This window comes from Anopheles ziemanni, chromosome 3 (assembly GCF_943734765.1).
Source record: "Anopheles ziemanni chromosome 3, idAnoZiCoDA_A2_x.2, whole genome shotgun sequence".
In the NCBI taxonomy this organism is placed as follows: domain Eukaryota; kingdom Metazoa; phylum Arthropoda; class Insecta; order Diptera; family Culicidae; genus Anopheles; species Anopheles ziemanni.
In genome coordinates, this window is record NC_080706.1 from 96,945,417 (window position 1) to 96,967,458 (window position 22,042).

At 44.4% G+C, this 22,042-nt stretch overlaps 1 protein-coding gene across 1 annotated transcript in view; it reads right to left on the reverse strand.

The window, feature by feature from the left end:
- The window catches only part of LOC131289154 (heterogeneous nuclear ribonucleoprotein L), a 144,498-nt gene that overhangs the window by 67,296 nt on the left and 55,160 nt on the right, over window positions 1–22,042 (reverse strand). The window contains exon 3 of the mRNA XM_058318363.1: window positions 8,351–8,467. Within this exon, the coding sequence (XP_058174346.1) occupies window positions 8,351–8,467 (117 nt within the window). The remainder of the gene's footprint in view (window positions 1–8,350; window positions 8,468–22,042) is intronic.

Genomic DNA, 22,042 nt, shown 5'->3' on the forward strand with positions numbered 1-22,042 from the left:
ACTTTCATTTAATTTTGATAAATAAAAACGAAGTACATTCATTTAAAACCAACGTTTCGGGCAACTTGCGTAACCAATCTTTTTTTTTTTAATCGAAACATATTTTAAGCAAGCAGTATGTCCACTATGTATTTCCACGGTTGGGAGGATGACAACGGTTTCCTCCCAACCGTGAACAACAGCGCTTTGCCCCATACATTAAACGGTTCCCGACCACTCTCCATCCACGCGGAGGGAGAGAAAGTAAATTTATTCATTAAAACACCCCCATTTCGCAAAAACGACCACGTCCGAGTCGCTGTCGTTTGCCATCGTCGTCGTTGCGGGGCGTCATCATCCTCCTCTGTTCCCGTTGTTGGTGGAAAACATGCTGACCTTCCGCGCAGCTTGGTACACTTTTCCATCGACCCGCACACTTGTGCAAGCTCCCATTATGCAGCTGCGGAGGACGTCCAAGGTGCATCCGTTGAATTGATAAGCCACTCGCAGCTCACACACACACACACCAAAGCCCAGCCCCACAGATCTGCCGCCTTGCCTGCGCCGTTCCAAGAAACGTACGACACTTCAGCAGCGCCACACGATGCGGAATGATTAATTATTATTTATGCTTTATTTTTCCTCGAGCTGTGACTGTCTCTTAGTCTCTTAGTTTGCGTTTTCAAGATACTGTCCTACCCATCCTCGTAGCAGATCCATCCTTGCCGTGTTCTATCGACGCCATGTGCTCTCTTGAATCTCTCACACTACGAGCTAGGCAAAATGTGATACAATGCAACCGAACGGCTTGCAACTGGTGGTTCTTAGCGACTCTGGTGCACACGTTTCATTAGCATTCGATTTCGATTAAGATTAATGTACGTGAGAGTCGGTGCACCGATAGGGTTCCGAAGGGAATTTAATGTACATTGGAATATATTGCCTCGCATCCAACAGCCGGTGGATTACAGAAGTACATACTGGCAGAGCATTATCCGGGATACAACCAAACGGACGGTTCGGTTGAAAAATAGTTTCGCACAATATGTTACAATTTATTTAACTCATGTTGTATTACACTCATGTATGAAAGATAGAAAAACTGATTTAATTTGTGACAATTTGAGTCAAAACAGGAATCCTACAAGCGCTGTATTTAAAAAGAAGGAAATTATGCGAATAACCTCGGATTACCAATAACAAGAATAAGTAACCTTTCACTAGAAAGTGTGCGAGAGTACATCAAAAGATCATTCCCTTTCATGGGCTTCTCTTTGGTCTATCAGAGCGGTTAAAAACTAGTGCTTCGATCAGAAAACGATGGGTTGAATGGGTAAAATAGTGAAATTACTGATAATCAAGATGCGAAGAGAAAGATATCAAGTATGCAAATTGGTTGATGTCATTTAATTAAAACGAATAGCTAAAAAGCTATCTTGAAAAACATATAAACAATCCAATGTAATAGACACCGTGTATGGACTAGGATTCAAATAACCGTCTATCATGTAAATGATGTCGATGGAAATGATTTACTTTCTACAGAATCGATGTTTAAGTCTTTGATTTCCACGACTTGAACTTCTCAACAGCTGTTATTAAAACCTACAACCCACCAAACCCACCTAAATTGTATTACACCAACCAACAGGGACATTTTCATCCAGATCCTACAAAACACCAAGGCGATTTTCAATCATCATTAAAACGTGCAAGATGCACCATAAAATTCTACCATGGAAACCTCATGGTGGGCTACTAAGGGTCAGTCAACGTTTCACTGCAATCGAGTTTAGTTAGATTACGCTCCGATTAATCTGTCCGTTGTCTTTTTTTACCCCAAATCACCCATATGCCACACGAAAGAATCGCTCCCTTAAATCAAATTTCGTATCGTCAACCACCGTCGGCGTGTCTGGGCAACGGTTGCATCGACATTGTAAAACAAATGGAGGCAATTGGGGAAACAAGCTAAAGAACCCAATTTATAACCCAGCGTCATGATTAGTTACCACAGACATGCCTTTCCAAGCGATACACCACCAGAAGCACTAGCCTGACTTCTATGGCAAATAGGTGGGGGAAAAAAACACACAAGAAATATATAAATCGCAAACAGGATATCGAGGTTTGCAGCATCGCCGTATCTTCGTCAACCCCGAGGGCAAAGATTAACTTCCGGTCCGTAGCCACGTTACGCCAACAATGACCGCCGGAACCAACAAAGAGACTTGGCAAAGGTTATGGGCGAAGTTTTTCATGGGGGATACCGACCGGGACTATGGCTCTGGCGGGTCAAGAAGAGCAAAACCCGGGAGGAAATAATAGTCCAAGAAACCATTGGAAACCTTTCTGGTGCACGGCTACCCACATACATACAGGATAACCGAAGACTAAAGCCACTGATGACGAAGCTAGTAAAAAGGATTTTCCAACGAAAAAGGACGAGTTGGTAGAAAAAATAACGAAACACGAAAATTCTACTGGAAACTCTGTACAACGTTCCATTTCGTGGCATGTGCGCCGGAGTGAAACAAAGCCTCCCTTCGGTGGAGATGTTTTGTGGCTTGTCAAAATGAACGTGACTAAAACCTTCAAGTCAAATGGAGAAAAACCCAACAGAATGATTCGCCACAGATTTAGTGGTTTCTTGGAGCTTTCCAGTTCTTGAGTAATTTTAGATGAAAGATACATAACGTAAACCAAAAAAAAAACTTTAGTTAAGTTCATCAGGATAGAAAAGAAATGTCGGTCACTTATCGATCACCCTATCCTACTTTCCAGTCTGATTATCAACACACTAACTCAGTCTTTGGTTCATTTAATTTTACACCCCCCACACATGCATACCGTTTAGCTTCCTTTCCTTTTTTCCCCCGTTGTTCTTTTCCAACGTGCTGAGAAAATCACAGTATCCACATGAGGTGTCTGGCTCCGTTGAACCTTGCCGCGGAGATGCAATTATCCCATTATCTGCATCCCATCAGCATTAAATTACGCACAATTGTAACCACCCTGGAACCGTGCGCCATCGTGGTTCATCGGTTATGCCGGTTTTCACGCCTCCGGCATACAGGTTTTCCCACATGCAACCAGGCCAGACTCTCTGATGATCCAATTCCAAGTGAGACCCACATGCCCAGACTTGGCATGTCGATTGTGAAAGCTTTCTCCGACCGCCGGAAGCGCACTTATCAATTCAATCGACCTCGAAGCGCTCCCGACCTCAAAGAGTACCTATATCCGGGGCGGCATACGACAGCGACATCTTTATAGTCATTCGGATAGCACCATCTAAACTGTGCATCGGAGAACAAGTGTATCGGTTTTATTTTTGCATACCGATAGAGCCATGTTTCTCGGCGAGCTTGAATTAGGAAGATATTTAAAAGAGCCCTTAAATCCACTAAGCACACTTAGTCAATCGAAACTGTAAGTTCACTAGAGAGGAAAAAAGAGGGCAACTAAATCGGCAACACCGGAAAAGTGTACAATAGAACAATACTATCAGTACATAATTTCTAATGTCTGTCACAATCAACTACAATGTTTCTTTTCAGTGGTTCTTTTTTACCTTCCTTCTTCTCCTAAACGCCTAGGGCAGACCAGTTTCATGAATAAAAGTCTAGCTCATTCTAGCGGATCTTCGTTATCACTTTCACATCACCGATCATCCTGGCAAGCGTCAAACGCACAGGTCGCGGCCAAAGTAAAAATCACATACAGTGATGGTTCAGGCATCCCGCACACGGTAACACATTTTCACACCTAACGCACCACCCCAAAGGCACCCACTGAGGACACCAAAAACAAAAAGGATCTTTTTCCGTTATCCGAATCGCACGAGTCCTCCATCGGAGTATTCACCTGATGACGCGCGCAAGCGAGGGCCACCATCGGAAAGCCCGGAAGGCAATAATTGCACGATACCTTTCGCGTTTGTGTAGAGTATATCCCAAAACTCACAAAGCGCCACCCCCCGTTGGGCGGTGGGAACGCGCACGGGAGGATCATAAAAATCCACATTTCCCAGACGACATTTCCCACCCACACGAGCCGAACCAACAGACACTACTACTATGGGCTGGAGGCGAAAAAACAAAGCACAACCGAAGGAAGGCAAGCTCGTAAAAAATATTGTCTCTTCCTGTGGCGGAAAACGCTCTCGGGCATGGTTTAGGTTGCACGGTAGAGGTTAATATTTTATCATAACACAAACGCCAAACGCGGCTCTCCCTACACATCCCGATGGCTGGGGATGGCTTTCCGGCGCCCGTTTTCATCACAAGCTACCAAATCCCCCGACCCCGACGACAGGTTCACCATTGAACAAACACCCGCGTCATGTGATCATCCTTACCATGGATACTCGCGATTTGAAAGAAATCAACTCAAAACCCCAACCGTAGGGATATTAGGGGCACTCTTTCATCTTCCACTTCGTTACCTTCCGTAACACGAACTTTTCTCCCGTCCCGCGGCCATAAACATCCACACACACACGCACATAAAATTCACATCTCCCAGGGTCCCCAGGCCGGTGGTGGCATGAACCAACTAGAGGAACGGTGGGACTCACGTTTGCCAAGTAATTAAGAGCTACGCTCGTTCCGACGCAGGCAGTCGGCGAATGGATCCACCGACAAAAGGTAAACCTTCTCCATTACCCACACACACACACACACCTGCCGGATGAGTTGGACCGAATCAATTTCGCTCTTCGATGCTTCCATCCGATGGCCACATACGCCCAGCAACAACCCAACATCGTCCTTGTTTGAATTAGCAATCCGGCCTTTGATCCAGCAGGAAAGGCACGCCGTGATAGCATCGTTTATCCTGCACAGCGATACCGGAATCACGTACGTACCACCCTTTCCCCTCGGAGGTTCCGCTGCATAGATGTCGGAGTACAGCGATAGCATACGTAATGACACCGACACACAATGGTCGGCCTGGTTACACGCGGCTACGGTTTAATTCGTTTGGAAAGGGCCCAACGGATTTTAAGATAAAACTGTCATCGAACATGTTCGGCGTATTTTATTTTCTGGGCTAAAAAGCCCAGGAAGATCATCGAAAAACCATCTACAATATTGGTTTGGACTTGATTATCAAGTTGTAAAGAAAAGCTAAGTTCCCTATTCCTACTAAAAACTCATCAGAGTAAATTAGAGACTGATGACTTCTTCACATGACAAGCTTGGTGACATGATTATCTTCTGTAATCTTCTCTCCAGGATTTACGAGATTAATTCACACACCGAATGTCGCATACGACGAGCCGGAGGGCAAAAGCAACGATTCGATCGTCTGTTCGGACCGAATCGCCAAATTCCCTCATCCAATAGTGCCGGAAGCTGCTTTCGATTAATTATTGATCTACCAATGGATCGATTTGGTGATGGGAATTGCTTTGGGTCACCGAAATCCCCTGCCTTCCATTTGCGAACACACGCGAACCATGAAGTAATCCTCGTCCAAAACATGTGCACCGCCGCCGAAGTTCGGTTGTTTCTTCTGGCACGATTGGTTTGGGGTCCCTCCAGGCGGAAATGTAACTACACCATTCAAACATTTGCGTGACGCTTGTTTGCCACCCAGCTGTGCACATTTGGTCGTTATCAGCACCACCAACTACGCCACGTGTAGTTCCCACGCTAAGGGGAGGCACATATGTGTCATAACTCATGTCGAACTTCCAGTGCGCGACAAACAGCAAAAAAGGCATACCAGCATCCGACACGAGCGTTTCGGGAAAGCGTTGTGGCGCTATTTCTTTTCCCACCTGTGATACCCATCCACTCCCGGGAGCACAATCGAACCCATGCCGATGTGCACCTGATAGCCCAAGATAGAATCTCACCTGCTTGTAGACGGTTCCCCCCATTGTGAGCTACGGAAGATTGATGTACTACAAGCGCACGGGAGCATCGCGCAGTGATAGCGGGAGATCTGCCACCGTTCCAAGCCACGACGGCGACCTCATCCACTTCTCACTCCTGACTCTCGAAACCTGCCGACAGACAGAATAATCGAAACATCATTCACAGAAAATGTGGGCCATATCATATCTCCGCACCCGTCGCCAGATAACTAATGATAACCGATGGCGATGCATAAGGGACCATCATCATTCAGTAAAGGTACACATATTGTAGCACAGATGAAAAATACAAAGGGAGTTCCCTGTCGAAATCAGTTGCAGCGAAGCAAACGACAACGGTAATGGTGGCGTGATTTGGTTCGATATGCTGCACATTGTCCTGATTTGGAGGTTTGGTAATGTCCCGGTAAATGATCGTTACATTTGGAACGAAAGCAAGCTACGGGGTAAGGGTGAAATAGAGTATTAGAGGACCAACAATTCATTTACAACGAACACATCCTGCGGCGAATCATCAATTACGGGTATCGCGGCGCAAATGGATTTATTTCATTTCTTCCTCCCGAATGAACACCGCCCAAAGTACCTCTGGCAGAATATAGTGCAGCTTGACGTTCGACGGGACTGAAATTATCCGATCAAAACACATCTAAAACATCGCACACTCACGGAAACATATTCGCAATTAATTACGATGTGCCCCGAGAGCACCACAAATCAACATGGGTCGTCGTCGTCGTCGTCTGCTAACTACAAGCTCGAGCTTCCTCCGTATAGAATCTTCATCATCAACGTTCCCAGTGCCAACGGTCTTTGCCAAGAGCTGGCCACCTAATGAGTGGTCGCGCCAGGAAAAGACAGATTTCAGGGAGGCACGCGTTGTAAAAACACGACTATGCAGAAAGGCCACCATGATTCATGAACGCCGTTGAGTAAACGCCCACAGGTGGCCAATGTCAGATTTTGCCCGATGAAGCGCACGTGGTGCATTGCGATTGTCAACGTCGCAAATGATTTTTGTTTTAAGTTCACAAAAAAACGGAAAACTAAACTTTTTGGTGTCGAATAACTCGAATACCACGAATGAAAAACGAATTGGGTAAATTAATCGAATCGTCTCGAACTGGCACTCGGAACATTATTCAAATACCAACCTATGTGCATTGTAGCACATTTATCATACAAAATAAACATGTACTACCGCCGCCGGCTCCGTCGTCCTAGTCCCTTCCACACCCCTAGACTAATTATCTCGTACCGACATCGACACCGGCATTGTAGGTCACCGGTATCTATGATTAATGCGTTCGTTGAACGATCTCCCAGAATGCAAGATGCATCGATGGATGCAGGCAGCTAGCCGACGTCTAAGCCGGCGACCACCATTACAGGATGGAGAGAAAGTGCAGATCGCTTCAGAGGGTTGTCACTAGCGCCGATCGAAGCTGGGCAATTATTGCGCTACATTACATCCGGTGGACTTTGAGCGCATCAGACGGGTCGCCGTTTAACTCCCACCGTCCTCGGGGAAAAACGATACACCACCAGAGAGTCCAGACTCGAAGAAAAGGGTCGCAATTTCCGACCTGGCTAAAAAAACAGAGGATCCATGAGACGTCTAATAAATGAGGCCAATTATAATAGGTTGCCTTACCTCTTGCTCGGATGAAATCGTCAACAAAGGAGGATTTCCCTCACCGGAGCGGCGGCTCGCGTCGAGGGGAATAACCGTTTATCGGGGAGTTTAATGGAATGCATTATTAATACCTGTCCCTGGAAATAGGCTTTACATCACCTCGATTGCTCCTTTCTCTCCCTCTCTCTCTCTCTCTCCGTATTTTGTCCTAGAAAGGTGAGCCCTTTTCACCGAATCCATTACGGAGGCAACGTGTTCCACTTCATCACCTTCTGACAGCCGAATCCTTTGGCACATTTTTCCGAATGGAAAATAGCCCAGTAATAAATATTTCATACCGGCTTCAACGGAGCAATTTCTGGCCGGGGGAATGAATTATTTCGTCACCGTCAATACCTCAACCCGGAGGCTCCCGTACACTCTGTGGAATAATTCAAAATTGAAACACGTAGCGCACAACATCATCCGGGACGGCTGATTAACTTCTAGCGAAGGGACACATTCCTGCGCAAATTGTTAACTCGATCCTACCCGAGACCCCTACGCCGGTGCCTTTTTGTACCGAAAAGGACTTTTGCCAGTGTTGCGGTTTTTCCTATTAAATTTCCCCCACCCATCCCAAAAGACATCCCCCACATACCAAGGCCGAGGATGGGAAGGACAACAAGAGTGACTTACTCTTCCGTTGAACGTAAAACATGTTTAGCCAATCCGAAAATACTTCCACCACAGCAATAAAAATAAAAAGTTCCAGCTCCGAGATGAAATTGATTCAATATTGGCCGTAAAATATTTTCCCCGGGTCGTCCTTCGGGACGGAACAGCATGATTTGGCCCTTTGTACTCACCACTGTGATCGGATAGATCGGGTTCAGGATCGTGAACAACAGGATATGATTGGGGCGCGTTGCGACGTCACGCTTCCGCCGGGGCTCGTCTGTGACGTTGATGTTGTTATTGTTATTCTGTAGAGAGAGTGGGAGAGGGAGAAAGAAAAAAAAGCAACAAAGTGCACGAATTAGTGTTGGAACGAAAAATAAAAATCGAACGAAAACATTCATTAGACAAATGGAATCAATTAATCAAGCCGCTAACCCGGGAGCCCGCCCACCCGATTCGATGATTTTCACTGTCTGCGTGCGTGCGCTCGTGCAGTGGATGATTTTCATAGCCCCACACATTCCACGAGAGCCGGTCGGAGTCATCTAATCTGCCTATTTTCCTCTTTTCAACCGACTCGTCTCTGTCCAGTACGACCGAAAGCGGCACTGCAAAGAAACTGGGTTTTCCTTTTTCCACTTGAACAGAGCGAAAATCAAACCAAGCGAAAGGGCTAAGGTCGAACGGCGGAAAAAGGCATCTATCTCCGATGGAAATATGTAAGGCAAACTCATCGTTTATTTATAAACATCTAAGCCAGACACCGACCGCAGGGTAGGTATGGAAGTATTTTCCAAATGTAAAATATACCAAAACGTCATGTTTTCTTAGTACGTTCCGGGTACGATTAACTTTAATATTGCTACCAAAAAGATTTAAACAGCAGTTTCAAATGTTGTTGTGCTCGAACAATTTCCTAATCGTAACCATAAACCGATAACGGTACGGCAATAAGTCGATCCTAAAGAGCCGAGTAATTTACGACCAAGTTAAATGTGTATTTACCTTTTCCCAGCTTACCATTTGTGTACGTTTTACGACAATTGAAAAAGAAGAAAGAATAATTTCTACATGAAACCAATTCTTTGAGAAATATGAAGCTACGTTTCAAACGAGAAACGATAAATTAAATTTCTACTAGAGGTAGAACGAACTAAAACTGCTAAGTGCTAGACAAACATACAAAGTTGAATGAAGCGTACGTTAAACATCGAAAGTTGTTCACAACTTAAATTGCTTCCATCTCATATTACAAAAAAACCAAACGAAACTAAAATGGAAAACAACGGTCCATTCGGGGTCGGAAGCGCAGGGAACTCTAATTGTATTCTATTATTTACAATGAAAACAAGAGCGAACAACTTCCACCTTTGCTTATGGTCCCCCTTTCCCAAAACCCCGTATATGCTCGAAGCGTTTGATTGTAGTTGGCAAGATCATCAAGCAACAGGAAGTGGAAATAATTTTCATCAACGGTAACCTGGAGCGCGGAGTGGATGAATTATGCAGAATAATCGTACCAAAACAACTACATTTTCCAGAGGCAGATGAAGTTTGCTGAAATTTCCCTACACACTGCCACGCACCGGTTCACATCCTTTTGTGTGCGAAAATACCAAAACATACTTCAAACGGTCAATTACGAGATGAAAAACAAACACAGGACGAAGCAGCCCATCTGTATGAATCCCGAAGGAGGCAACAAATATTCCCGCCTTGATTGGACTTTGTTGACCAAACGAGGAGCATACCACCGTTGAGATGCAAAGATGTTTTTGGCGGAATCGTAAAACAGCAGATCCCCAAATCAAACTGCGATAAGTTCTTAGTTTTGCTAGAGATATCACTTTCTTAACAAAAATGTCCTACAAATCTATCTTGAACGAATTCAGGGCAGACATTAACCATTAACGACTCTCGCTGATGACCTCCCACGGCATGTGCAATAAAACGAACCGAACCGAATCGAACACTACTTTTGATTACTTCCGTGAACCTCCCACCGGCCACCAGTGGAAGCTTGCATCTAAAAATGTATTTTTCGCTTGCCGCGTATCACCAAAACCCCCCTCCGACTGTTTCCATTAAGTAGCGAACCTTCACGAAACTGTCGTTATCAATCCGTGTTAAATTGACCGCGTGCGGTTCCGGAAGATGTGCGGGAAATACATGGGTCCTCCGGGCGGAAGGAGGGGAGGAAGGGACAATAACACCGGAAGGGTGGGGCGATGAAAAACACTTTTTCAGTTTATTCATCTAATGTCCCGACAACGACAGCTGGAAAGATAAGACAGGCCCTCGTCGTTGAACCCAAAGGCATGTCCGGGGGGGGGGTCAACGACAAGAACCCGGCATTGTGTGTTACTCACCAAACCCCTCACACCCTTCCGGTCCCTTTCATCTTCCGGTTTTACGATGGCGGACCGAATCCACAAAACAAAAGAGCCTCCTCAAATCGGTTCAACCACAAGAGCGGAAGGCGAATGTGGGTGGCGAGGGTAGGCCACAAAAATTCCTTCCTTTTTGGGAGGCGTCAGCAAATTCGGTACCACCGTCAAGCGCACCCATTTTCCCACCACCACCCCCGTTCTTTCTCCCATGGAAAAACATTTCAATGGTGATTATAGATGACGATTAATCGAACCGCAAACCAACAACTGCCAATATCGGTCGTCTCTCGAGGGATTTGATCCAGTGTTGGATTCACATAGAAAATAAATAACACCCCCTCCGGCAACGCCTGGCCACGGGCACACGGAAAACCCAGCGCTGAAGAATGCGTCAGCACAATTTCGACACTTTTCCAGCGGCTCGATGATGGCTGTGGTTATCAATAGAGCAATGGATCATGATCATTCCGACTGTATTAGAATACTACGTTTGAATTAAATTCGGAAAATGATACCTTTCAACACCACCTAACCCATTTCCCGGACTTTCCTCGTCGTTTGAGATCGAAGTTTAATTTAATACGGACTATTTATTTCAGATTAGGAAATTTGGAAACTCATTTGGAACTCACCAAAGGCAGAAAATATTTCTCGCCGACTAATGGAGTATGTGGCAAAAATTGACGAACCATAAATAAATGGTACCAATAACTAAGGTTATACAAATTATGTGTTTAACGTTGTTTTGGTGGTTTTTAGGGAACCAAAACAAAATTCGTACCAACGCACTTAAGCAATTGAACCAGCACGATCGAATCATTCCACGAAACTCATTTTCTTTCACCAAGGATTTGTGAGAAGCATTTGAAATGCTCCTAACTTTTACCGCTAGAAATTCACACCCCATCGGACCACTCACACTTCGTTAAGAAGTGTTTTAAAATTTTCTTCGACGGAGCCTCAATTGAAAGGAGGAAAAAACACCGCGCGAAGTACGATACAATGAGTGCGAAAGACGCTTGCCAAAATCCCACCCCCCGCCCGCCACTTGGGGCAAGAACTACTCGTGTAAAGCTTTGAATACATTACCACACGCCAATCACGAGTGGCAAGTTTTCGCGATCCCGCTGTGATTGTTTTGAAGCAGCTTTTCGTCGCCCGCCTTAAGGATACTTCTCGTCCTTTTGGGTGGAGCCTTACGGAAAGTCTTCGGGACGGAATATTTCCCAACGCGCAGCATCAATTCAAGAAGATGGGAGAAAACAACCGGTGGCACACACAATATTCACTTCGCCCGAACGATGGTAAGTTTGCGTCGTGGTAAAACAAAGTCCCAATTGAAGAGGAAAAAAACACTACGCAACCGCATCAAACTAAGCACGCGACGCAGCAACGACGACGCAGCGGTCGGTGAAAAGTTTTCCATTATTCAGTGTCGACATTTGCAGAACAAATATCATAACCGGAGAAGCGTTTCGACCTGCGAAAAACTTCGTTCCTCCGGTGGGCAGAATATTGAAGTAACGAAATTGCTCACAATTCCATTTTCTCATTGCAAAAAAAAGAAGTACTATCACATCTTTTAATTAGGTGTGAATGTGTAATTTGCATGCGCCAAAACAGAAGGAGTGGAAAGTTTTCTCTACTACGAACCTCGGGGGGGACGGGACGGCAAAGCTTGGTTGATTTTCGTTCAAATATTTCGCAGTTTTACAGTTCGCCATGGTTGACGCATCATCAAAGGATTGTAACTTTTCGCCCGTCGATCCCTCAGCATATAAACGCAAAAAAAAGCGAAAACTTTGAGCAAACAGCATCAGCAAACTTACTTTCCACCACCGAGAAAAAGAGGGAAAAGGGCACCGGGAAATAATGAATTCGTGCAAAATTAATTCAACAACTTTCTCCGGCAACCTGCACCCGGCCCAGGCCGACCCGGACACCTCTCGGGACTTTGTGTCCGATTTTCCAACGAATCGAGAGCGGAGCGGGAGTGTTGTTTGTCTGACAAACAAATTTCGATCTACCTGAATAATTCGCACAAACGATATTTCAAGTAAACAACCTGGTGGCCATCAAAGTCATCCTGTTACGTTGAGGTGACGAACAAACCTGGTACTTCTACTAGAAGAGAACAAAATCCCAATGAAATACAATCTTGAAAAATGTTTGGTTTCTATGGAATCCATCATAGAAGAGTTGTCAAAACCTTTTGATATTCTTTTAGCAACTTACTAACATGATACCAAGTACCAAGATCTTATCATCGGAAGAAAACAATATTTTTCCCTTTGTTTTACTTAACATCATTTTATTATTGTTTCAGTCTGCTCCCGAAGACACAAAGAGAAACAAAGGGGGAATGCTAATTTGTGTCCCACTGTGCGGATGATACTAATTTCCGACAGTCGTGCAAATAAAACCCCAACACAAAGATTTGCATCCTTTCCGGAGGCGCACAATTTACACGTACAGCCTACCACTTGTTGTTCTCTAAACGCTTTTCCGGGGAAACACTCTCGTCTGCTCACGATTAATCGACGGTACCGAGGGGATCCCTTTTCCCAAAACGAAAACGGAGGAAAATACTTCAACACAAATACAACCCGACGCACCACTTAACTACTGGCAGTCCGGGAATCGTGCCCAAATTTCCTCGCTTTGTACCCGATGGCCGCACAGAACATTGGAATAGATTTTAATTAATTTCTCACTTCAAGTTCACGACACCGACTGTCCCGGGTCGTCAAAGACTGTCCCACCCCCCCCCCCCCCCATTCGGGGTCCTTTTTTTCCCCGCTCCGTCTAGAACGACCGTTGATTGGCATATTTTTCATTACGCCAAACGAAGCAGGTCGTCATGCTACCGGATCCCTTCCAGCTTCTCAAATAGCTTCTGGTGCTTGCACAATCATCCTTCGCATCCTTGAAACCAGGAGATCCGGGCCGAACCGTCCGATGTGCCCTTAATCCACTTTCACAAATGCAGCGCGCGTATAATAAATTACTTTCGACCCGATGCCATCTCCTTCGTGTCTTATCTTAAGCCTTCCCCGCAAGAAGGTTCTATGCTATGAGGCAACTTAAAGCTCAACCTCGTCCACCTACCCTTTCGTGATCCGGAAAAAAACGTCACCAGGAACAATCCCATCGCGTCCCAAAATGATCCAGGATTTATCCGTGAATGAACAATTGCATCACAATGAACGAAACACTACACTTGTGTATCCACCTTTCGTTAGACGGTTGCTCGTCACTCAACGGAAGGATTTCGAGTGAATGTTACGTCCTTCTTCCGTGCAATAAACCATCGACGACCGATGAAAAAAGAACTTGAGCAAAAAAAAGGTAGGAAAGCCCTAAAGAAGACTTTTCGCATTGTACCAGTCATCATCACTTTCGGGATTCCCCGCGAGATGTAACGGAATCGGGTCTAAAAGGAACGTTAATCCTTGTGTTTGAATTATCTTTTACTGTTGTTTGCCAAATGAAAAAAAACATCGTTGTTACAATGCTGGTATACCAAAAATAGGATTGAGGAAGGAAAACGTTCACAACCCACGCAACACTACCGGGATTGTGGCAGGAAAGGTACTGTCGAGTAATTTTATCCCTATTTGCAGGTGACTGAAGACTCTTCTCCCGATGCCGGCGGTAAGGTACTGCTGCTTATTTCGAGGAGTGAAAGGATTGCAATATAAACGAAAAACAGCCCGCCTGTAGCGATGTCACGGAAAAAGACAAACGTCCACTGGGGGGGACACTGGGAGGACTATGAGAAAAATCCTTGACATTTGTACTCCGCCTCGCAACGTCAAATGCCGCTTCTTTTGCATTCACAGGCACTGGCGTTGCCTTCAGTAAATAATCGTTTTCCTCCGTTGAAGAAAACGTTGCCTTTGTCCTTCTCGGATGTCACTCATGCATTGGTGTCATCGTCCTGCTGCTCCTGAAGGTATTTACATTATTTAGTTGACCTGGAAATGGGGAAGTTATGCTCCAGGAGCCTAAAAATATCGCTCCGAAATATACGATTTTTTCGTTGACACGTTTCAACATCGCGTGATATCACAGCCTGTCGTTTAGTCGACTTCATTGGTCCAGACATTACCGAAAATATCCCTCCACCAACCCAATGCCAAGTTCATACAGTTCTACCCATTCTCGATTCAGATTCCGATGCAAAATGTGCTATATAGGCTTAGTTTCCCCCCCCAAAATGTCTCTCGACCTATTAGAAACCTACGCAAAAGGATTTGTGTACAAAAGTTCTTCTGGTATTTATGCGGTTTTCGGGTGCCGCTGTTTATTTTGCTTAGCCCGCCCAGTGTCGCTGGCAATTTGCGCGCGCACCTTCCCCGAATGATTAATCGTTCCATTTGGCAACTTTTCAAATCTCTCCCGCTAAATCTCTAAGTCCCACCACCATTCGGGAGGAAAAAGGAACGAAACACGCAAGTTTCGCCACGTTCCCCGGATCGGTGGAACACCGCGTAAGCACTCGGTATAAACCATAACCCCGGCCGAAAACTTTCTCCAACGACATCATGCCCACGGGTGGTTCTTAAAATGCTATCATTTGTCGTTCCTTTTTTTTCGCTCGCCACTCTTTTTTTTTTCCTTTAACCCCTTCTTCTAATCTTACCCCAAAAACCCACCCCGCGGGTACCAGAAAGCTTCTATTTTCGGAAGCTTTTTACCCGCGAAGCCTGGGATGATACAAGGGGCTAACCAGTTCTCTCCTTCAGTTTTCGAATCCCGAAACTGGAAGGATTTGCTTCGACAAACCCACCGAAACACCCACGACACGAAAACGTACCTTGAAGGCCCTTGAAGCGATTTTGCGCGACGGCCAAAGTCCCGATGCCCGTGGACAGGGACATAAGACGATGCGACAGGGCTAAGGAGGGGGATAGGCGATGCCCTGCTAAGAGTTTACAGTTTATGGAGCAAGCCTTTCTGGAAGGAAGAAAATAAAAACACCAACAAGCAAAGTGTGTCACAGCCAGAACCAGAAGTGAAAAGGCTTCGTTCTCCTTCGTGTGTGTGTGTGCGCTTTTCTTATAATGCTCCCAGCGACACACTTTGTCTCTTCCCGGATCGGATTTTTACAATTCTTTAGTGACCGAAAAAGCGGCCAAAGGAATGACAAAGTTGAGTACCTCCGGCGGTGGAAAACAGAAACCCACCACAAAACCAGAACTCATCCTGCTTTCCATCCGCTTTGCATTTCATCCAAAACCAACAGCTACCATTTTTTGACTCTTTTTAGCGGGGGTGAAAAAAAATGTCAAAAAACGCACCGCACTACACGAAGCTCTTATCCCAAACGCCAACTTTCACATCCTTTTTTTCGCCCTTTGTTTGCACAGGGGCCCTGAAATGGATGCCATTTCGGGACAAGAATAACGCGGCGACGCGGCCTTCGTTGGATTAGGGCTTCCTGCCGCGACGAAGCCATCTTCACATCCCGACAGACCGTTGTCACCGTTCGTGAAGGATTCAGATTTTCCCGAACCCCATCATATCCACATTTGTGGAAACGGCCCGGGTTCCGGATTCGTCAATATATACACAAACAACTTCCTCGTCGTGCGGGAAGACATAATGTTTGGCGTGTAACGGTTATGACACACGCCGGTCGAAAGGAGGGGATTATTGCCTGCTTCCGGGCAGTGAATTTCAATAATTTATAAACACTGCCAAACTTCGCCCACCGGTGGAGATTTTGGGGAATGGGCGAGAAATGGTCCCTTGGGGCCCTAAAGCTTAAACTACCCAGCGGGAAGGGGGTCAAACGTGGCCACATGGTTCTCTCCTTCGACTTCTTTTTCTTGTGGATCTGGAAGAGTGGATAAAACAATCACTGAAAATATAGAGTGGTTTTCTGTTGCGTTTCAGAACTCCTTTTGTCCTTCAACGTTCTCGCAGCAGCGTTCTCTTTACCACACATTAATGCCATAAAATATCTGATTTGATACTTTAGTAAACCTTTTCTTTCGAGGAGGGAGGGTGAAAAAAGGCACACATAACAATGAGCACAAAAAATAACCATTTGCACACGTGTGCCCAGTGGGGAGGAAAAGGAAAAAAATTAATGTCACATTTGCCTGCTGTTGCCGTAGCTATCGGGAAATGGAATGAGTGAGCCCGCTTCTTTTCCCATTGAAAATTTCTTTGTCTGCAAAGGTGAAAAGGAAAAGTTTAGAGTGCATCTGCTCCGCCGCTTCCATGGTTTATGAACAGGATGGCACTAAAAACGTAAACTCACGGCAAGAGATTAGCTCGACACGCAACACCTGTGTGCGCGCTGGGAAAGTTGCTTTGCATGGTTTTCCTATCGCAGAAAGTCTTTAAAATCTGCCCGATGAAAATAAAATATTCCGATCATACAGAATTAGATTAGTTTAAAAAATCTTTTGGGAATCATAAAAATACTGTGGAAATGTTTTACCTGTTTTTCTCTCTTATTAAAGCCTACACTCAAACTGTCAGCGTACAAATTTCTGATAGCTGAAGATTAGTAATGGATGGATATAAATATAAACTTCACCCTTGAGCGTTTTGGTGGACACATAAACGAAGTCAAATGCGAAAATGACGGGAATGGATTTAATTTAATTTGCCCATTTCACTCCGTTGCACCGTCGTTTCCGCTCCAGAAGCGCCCTGCGGGAAGGCTCAACCGACCAAACGGACGTTGAAGCAAATTAAATCACTGCCGAAAGCAGCGCTAAACCTGAAGAAGGCAACCGAAAACGCATCGTTCCTCCCGTTTCCGGGCTCGTGAAGCTGGCTAAACTTTGCTCATCAAAATCACCAACAACCTCACAGTCGGGAGGGTGGACGGGAAATTGTCTGGCCAGCCAGCTTTGGGGGTTTATGGGCAGCCAACATCTTGTGACGCAGTGAACCATTTCCACTATGATGCTTGACTTCCTTCCTTGTCTCAAAATCTAATGCCGGGAAAACGGGTTTGCAAACGACGCCGGGACGCGGCTGGAGAAGTTCGCGCTACAGATTTTATCTAAATGACAAAACTTTCCGCTCAAGTGGAAGCATTCCTTCCACCCCCTCGGGACACACACACCTTTACCATCCAACGCTCGAGTACGCAAATAGATGACATAAGTCACGATTCCAAACCAAAGACAACACATAAACGAACCTCTAAGCAACCTCATCTCCAGAAAAGTGTTTCCACGTCCCATTCCATTCCGCCTTTTGTGCTAAACACCAACATCACATGTGTGTGAAGTCCCCAGTGCATTCTTCAACACCCCTTTACTTCACCCGTTGAAGTCTTGATCTTTATCAAAGATTCATCCTCGGGGCTGAGAAAGCATGTGCTTTTCTAAGGCTGTTCAACAAAACCGCCCCGCGACGCAGCAACGCAGAACGGCTGCAATAAAGTGCATTGTTGTTTGCGAACTGCACTGAATGCACTGGATAATTTATCTCGCCATTTTGCCGCACCAAAGGAGCGCCCGGAGCAGCTGCTTTCATTTTCCTTCTCACGGATAAGATGGCCCCGGAAAATGCCAACGATGACAGCGATGACGGCGCAGCGAGCGACTTGCTATTTTCCTGCTTCTCATGCAAACCATGGGAGTTGCATTTCACCACCGGGAAATGGAGTGCAGGGTGGAGGAGATAGGGGCGGTACACTTCTGAGCAACCTCTTCCTGGGCTCGTCTCAAAACAAGTGTCTTCGAAATGAACCAGCGAAGATGCAACCAACCCGAAAGGCACGTGCACAAAATAGTGGAAAAGGAAAAAAGAAACTCCAAGAGCAAGTCGAGGTGCTAAAGAAGTACCCCACGCTTCTTTTAGACTTTGCTTTCTTCTCCTAGCGCTCAAAAATGATACGAAGGGCATAATAGGACAGATAAATCTGTCCTTCACCGTACTATGATTGCAATTCAATGCAAAACAAGCATATGGCGAGGGTTTTTTTCGGAGAGGAAGATACTCCCCACTCGGTGAAAAGTTTTCCATCCTACTTAGCACGTTTCGATCACATTTTCAAGATTCGCTAAATGAACAAACTGTTAATGAGATTTTCTGGGTGTGATACTGTTGATTTTGACAAGCGAAGTGCAAGCCACCTTTCTTTGTGGTAAATATCGATCGTAAATATTAAAACACTAGATACATCTAGTTCTTCTGTATTATGTTTAAAATTGAATGAAATGTTAAAATGTGATAAAATAATAAAAAGATTTCCAACGCTATTCCTGACCAAAGACAACACAAAGATGCCAATGACAGTCGAGTACAACCTCTCAAGGACTATTAGTGGTAATTTTCCCTAAAGCTACACTGCGGGCTTCCGAGTAAAGTTTATCAATCGAAATAAAAGCTTTCACGTAAAAAGCTCTCAATCGCAGAAAACAATTTCGTTCGGAAAAGACGTCGATTACGGATGACGAGAACTAACCAACACCGCTTCAAAAGGCGGTTTATTTGCGGTTGTTTCTGCTAATGCTTCCTTCTTCTACATGTTTTTTTTTTTGTGTATTACTTGTCCGACCACCTTCAGTTACCTTCCCTTCTATCGTAAAAAAACCACATTGCGTCCGATCATATCCGTCGATGCGATCCGGATCTGGCCGCCCTCCAAAAGTGGTCCATTCAAACACAAGTACTTGGGACGAAAGCAAAAAAACACAAAAACGAATCGACCGACCACTAAATGGCATGAAGGGAAACCAGTTCACGGTTCAACTCCGACCGGTCGTTTCGTCAACCGCACCGAGTCACACACACACGCGCGTTTAAAGGAACTTTCGATCTCGTTTCTTGTGCTGGTCTTTAAGTCTCCACTCGCCACTTCCTTCAATCGAGACGCATGGGGGGGAAGGGGAAATGTGCGGAATGAACTGGGGCGGGGAACGCTATCAAAGTAATTTCTTGACTGCTGTTTCTTTTTTACGGCTCCTCTCGAGCGTGTTTCACTCGAATGATCGCTTTCGTTTCACTTTCATCGCTCGCCCTCGGATGCAATTGGTCTCAGCTCGAACCGGTTTATGTTTTGCCTTCAGGCCGACGCCCCAAAAATTGCTCCACATCCGAAATCGACAGAACGCAACGAAGCGTCTTTTGAGGTGCAAGTCCTCCCCAAAAAAGTATGATCGTCATTTTTGTACTGCACGAAAAATTGCACGAAAATTTCCGTCAATTGAATTGATATGCAATATCAATCCAGAAGATACTACGAACCAGTATGCTTGCAAATGCCACATATTGAAATGTGCATTTCGATAGTAATCAAGAGATCTGTCAATCTGGTGCGCCTTTGCTAAACTATAATCACCGTTACTGGTCCTGGTTCGATCTATCTATGCGAGGTGAAGCTTTCAATATCTGTCTTGAATGAACGACGCAGCTGTCGCCTTCACACAGCTGGCTTTACGACGGCCATTTTGAGCTTCATATTTCGCAGCTTCATTGCTTTTTCCTACAGATTCTCCGCATCATATGAAGTTGCCGCATCTTTGACTCCATCTGTCAGCTGATCTTCCAAATCGACCATAATTATCATCATAATGCTATTTTATTTCTAGTGAGCATTCATTATTTTTTAGGTGGGGTAGACATTTCACATTTGTAGCAGCTGTATTTTTCCACATGGAATGCAATAAAAATTGGATCTTCGAAAAAGATGAAATATCTTCATAAACCATATGTCACTCCTACTGACACAAGTTTGTGTCAGACAAGTTCAACCAAATTTTACACAGAAAAAAAATCAATGTAGAATTATTCACAACTTACAGATTGCTTAACATAGTAGAGCAACTTTAAAAACAGAGGATTATCCAAGCAATTGACCCGGCGATTTCAATTCTTTTACGATATTTTTCTGCAATTTTTTTCACTTGCAATTCGTCTTTTTCGCTTTTCTCTAGCGTAAGTCAAGCCGCATATGGAATTTTTTGTACGGTGCTATGTGTTCGGGGGCCTGAAAAATCCGGATACAGCATGCCCTATGCTTCATGTTTTGTTTTTTTCTCCCGTCTTAGAAGTTATAATTGCTGCTGAAAACTTTGTCACAATCGTTGCACCATAGATGAACATCGGAAAAAAAGAAGAGGAAAAAGGAATTCAACAAATGCAATATTTCTGCAACGAAGGGATTAAAAAAACGGATTCTGCCCCGTGGAAAGAAAAGTACCAGCGAAGCTATAAATCCATGGGAAAAATTAATTACGGCGCGGCTAATAAAACTGTCACGAAAAAAAGTTCCTCGGCAAACAAGTGGGGCATAAGAAAAATGAATACAAATTATAAAATGAAGCTGCTGTTTTGCGAATCGTCATCCGTACGAAATGAAATAAAGTGGAAAAAATTAAATATGAGAACAATTTCTCCTTACTCGGCTAATTTAAGCTATAGCCGGCTGTCTAGATTTTACGTCCTATGGAATAAAAATTATCCTATGTGGTTCTACATTAACCTTTTATGAACTTTAACCTCTTACCTAGACTTTTAACTACACCTTCAAAACAACCCAAATAACTTTCGCGGTTGTCAATAATACACGTTGGAATGAACAGATTCCAACAAACTCGAAAAGACACACAACCTCATAGGCATCCCTTCATGGTTTCATCGCATGTTTTCAGGTTGAGCTTCTGCAAGAATGTTTCCTTAATTGACTAAACTTTATGAGCTTTATTTTACGGGCCACTCGTGATCAGGCCACACGCCAAATGGAAACAGTAATGAAACAAATGAAAAGCCAAACACAGTCGTACAAACGTAAAGAACCGAGAAACTTTCAAACCCATGAGAAAGGGGAAACAGGAGACAGGAGAGCGAAATGAAATAAAAATAAAGTTAAACATAAAAGACCTTCTTCGAAAGCATGACGGAGGAAAAACTTTTCCCGACCAAACCAAAGCCACGAAAACTATTGATTTTCTTTCCATACCTCTATGGCCCCTGTTTTCCGCTCTTTAGCCGTCTGATACATATGGTCCAATTCCCGGCGATACTATCTTTGACTGACTAAAATGTTTCATAAAAATCGTATGACTTTTTCCCCCAGAGAACATAATATTCATGTTTGATACTTTTCCACGCGTACAACAAAGAAATGAAACGAACAAATATTGTTTCAATAATTGTATGTGTTTGTTTTGACTTTATGACGCCTTTTTTTCGTTTCGGGTGCTTTCTATCAGTTTTACCTTAAGTGACCTATAACACTATGACACATTAGCATATATTTACTTCCCTGTTACAACCCTTTTACGTCCTCCAATGGCAATGGACGTTAATAAACCATAAAATCGTTTTTCAAACCAAGAAACTCAGGAGAGCGAAATCCGTACCATTTAGAAAGGGTACAAAAATAGCATAAATCATCACAACCCCTCAAAAAGAAATGAAATTGCGTAGAATTATATGTATAGGACGCATGAGGTTGTTAATGTTTCCCTATTAATTCCTATCAACAAAATGTCATTAATCAAATATTAACGG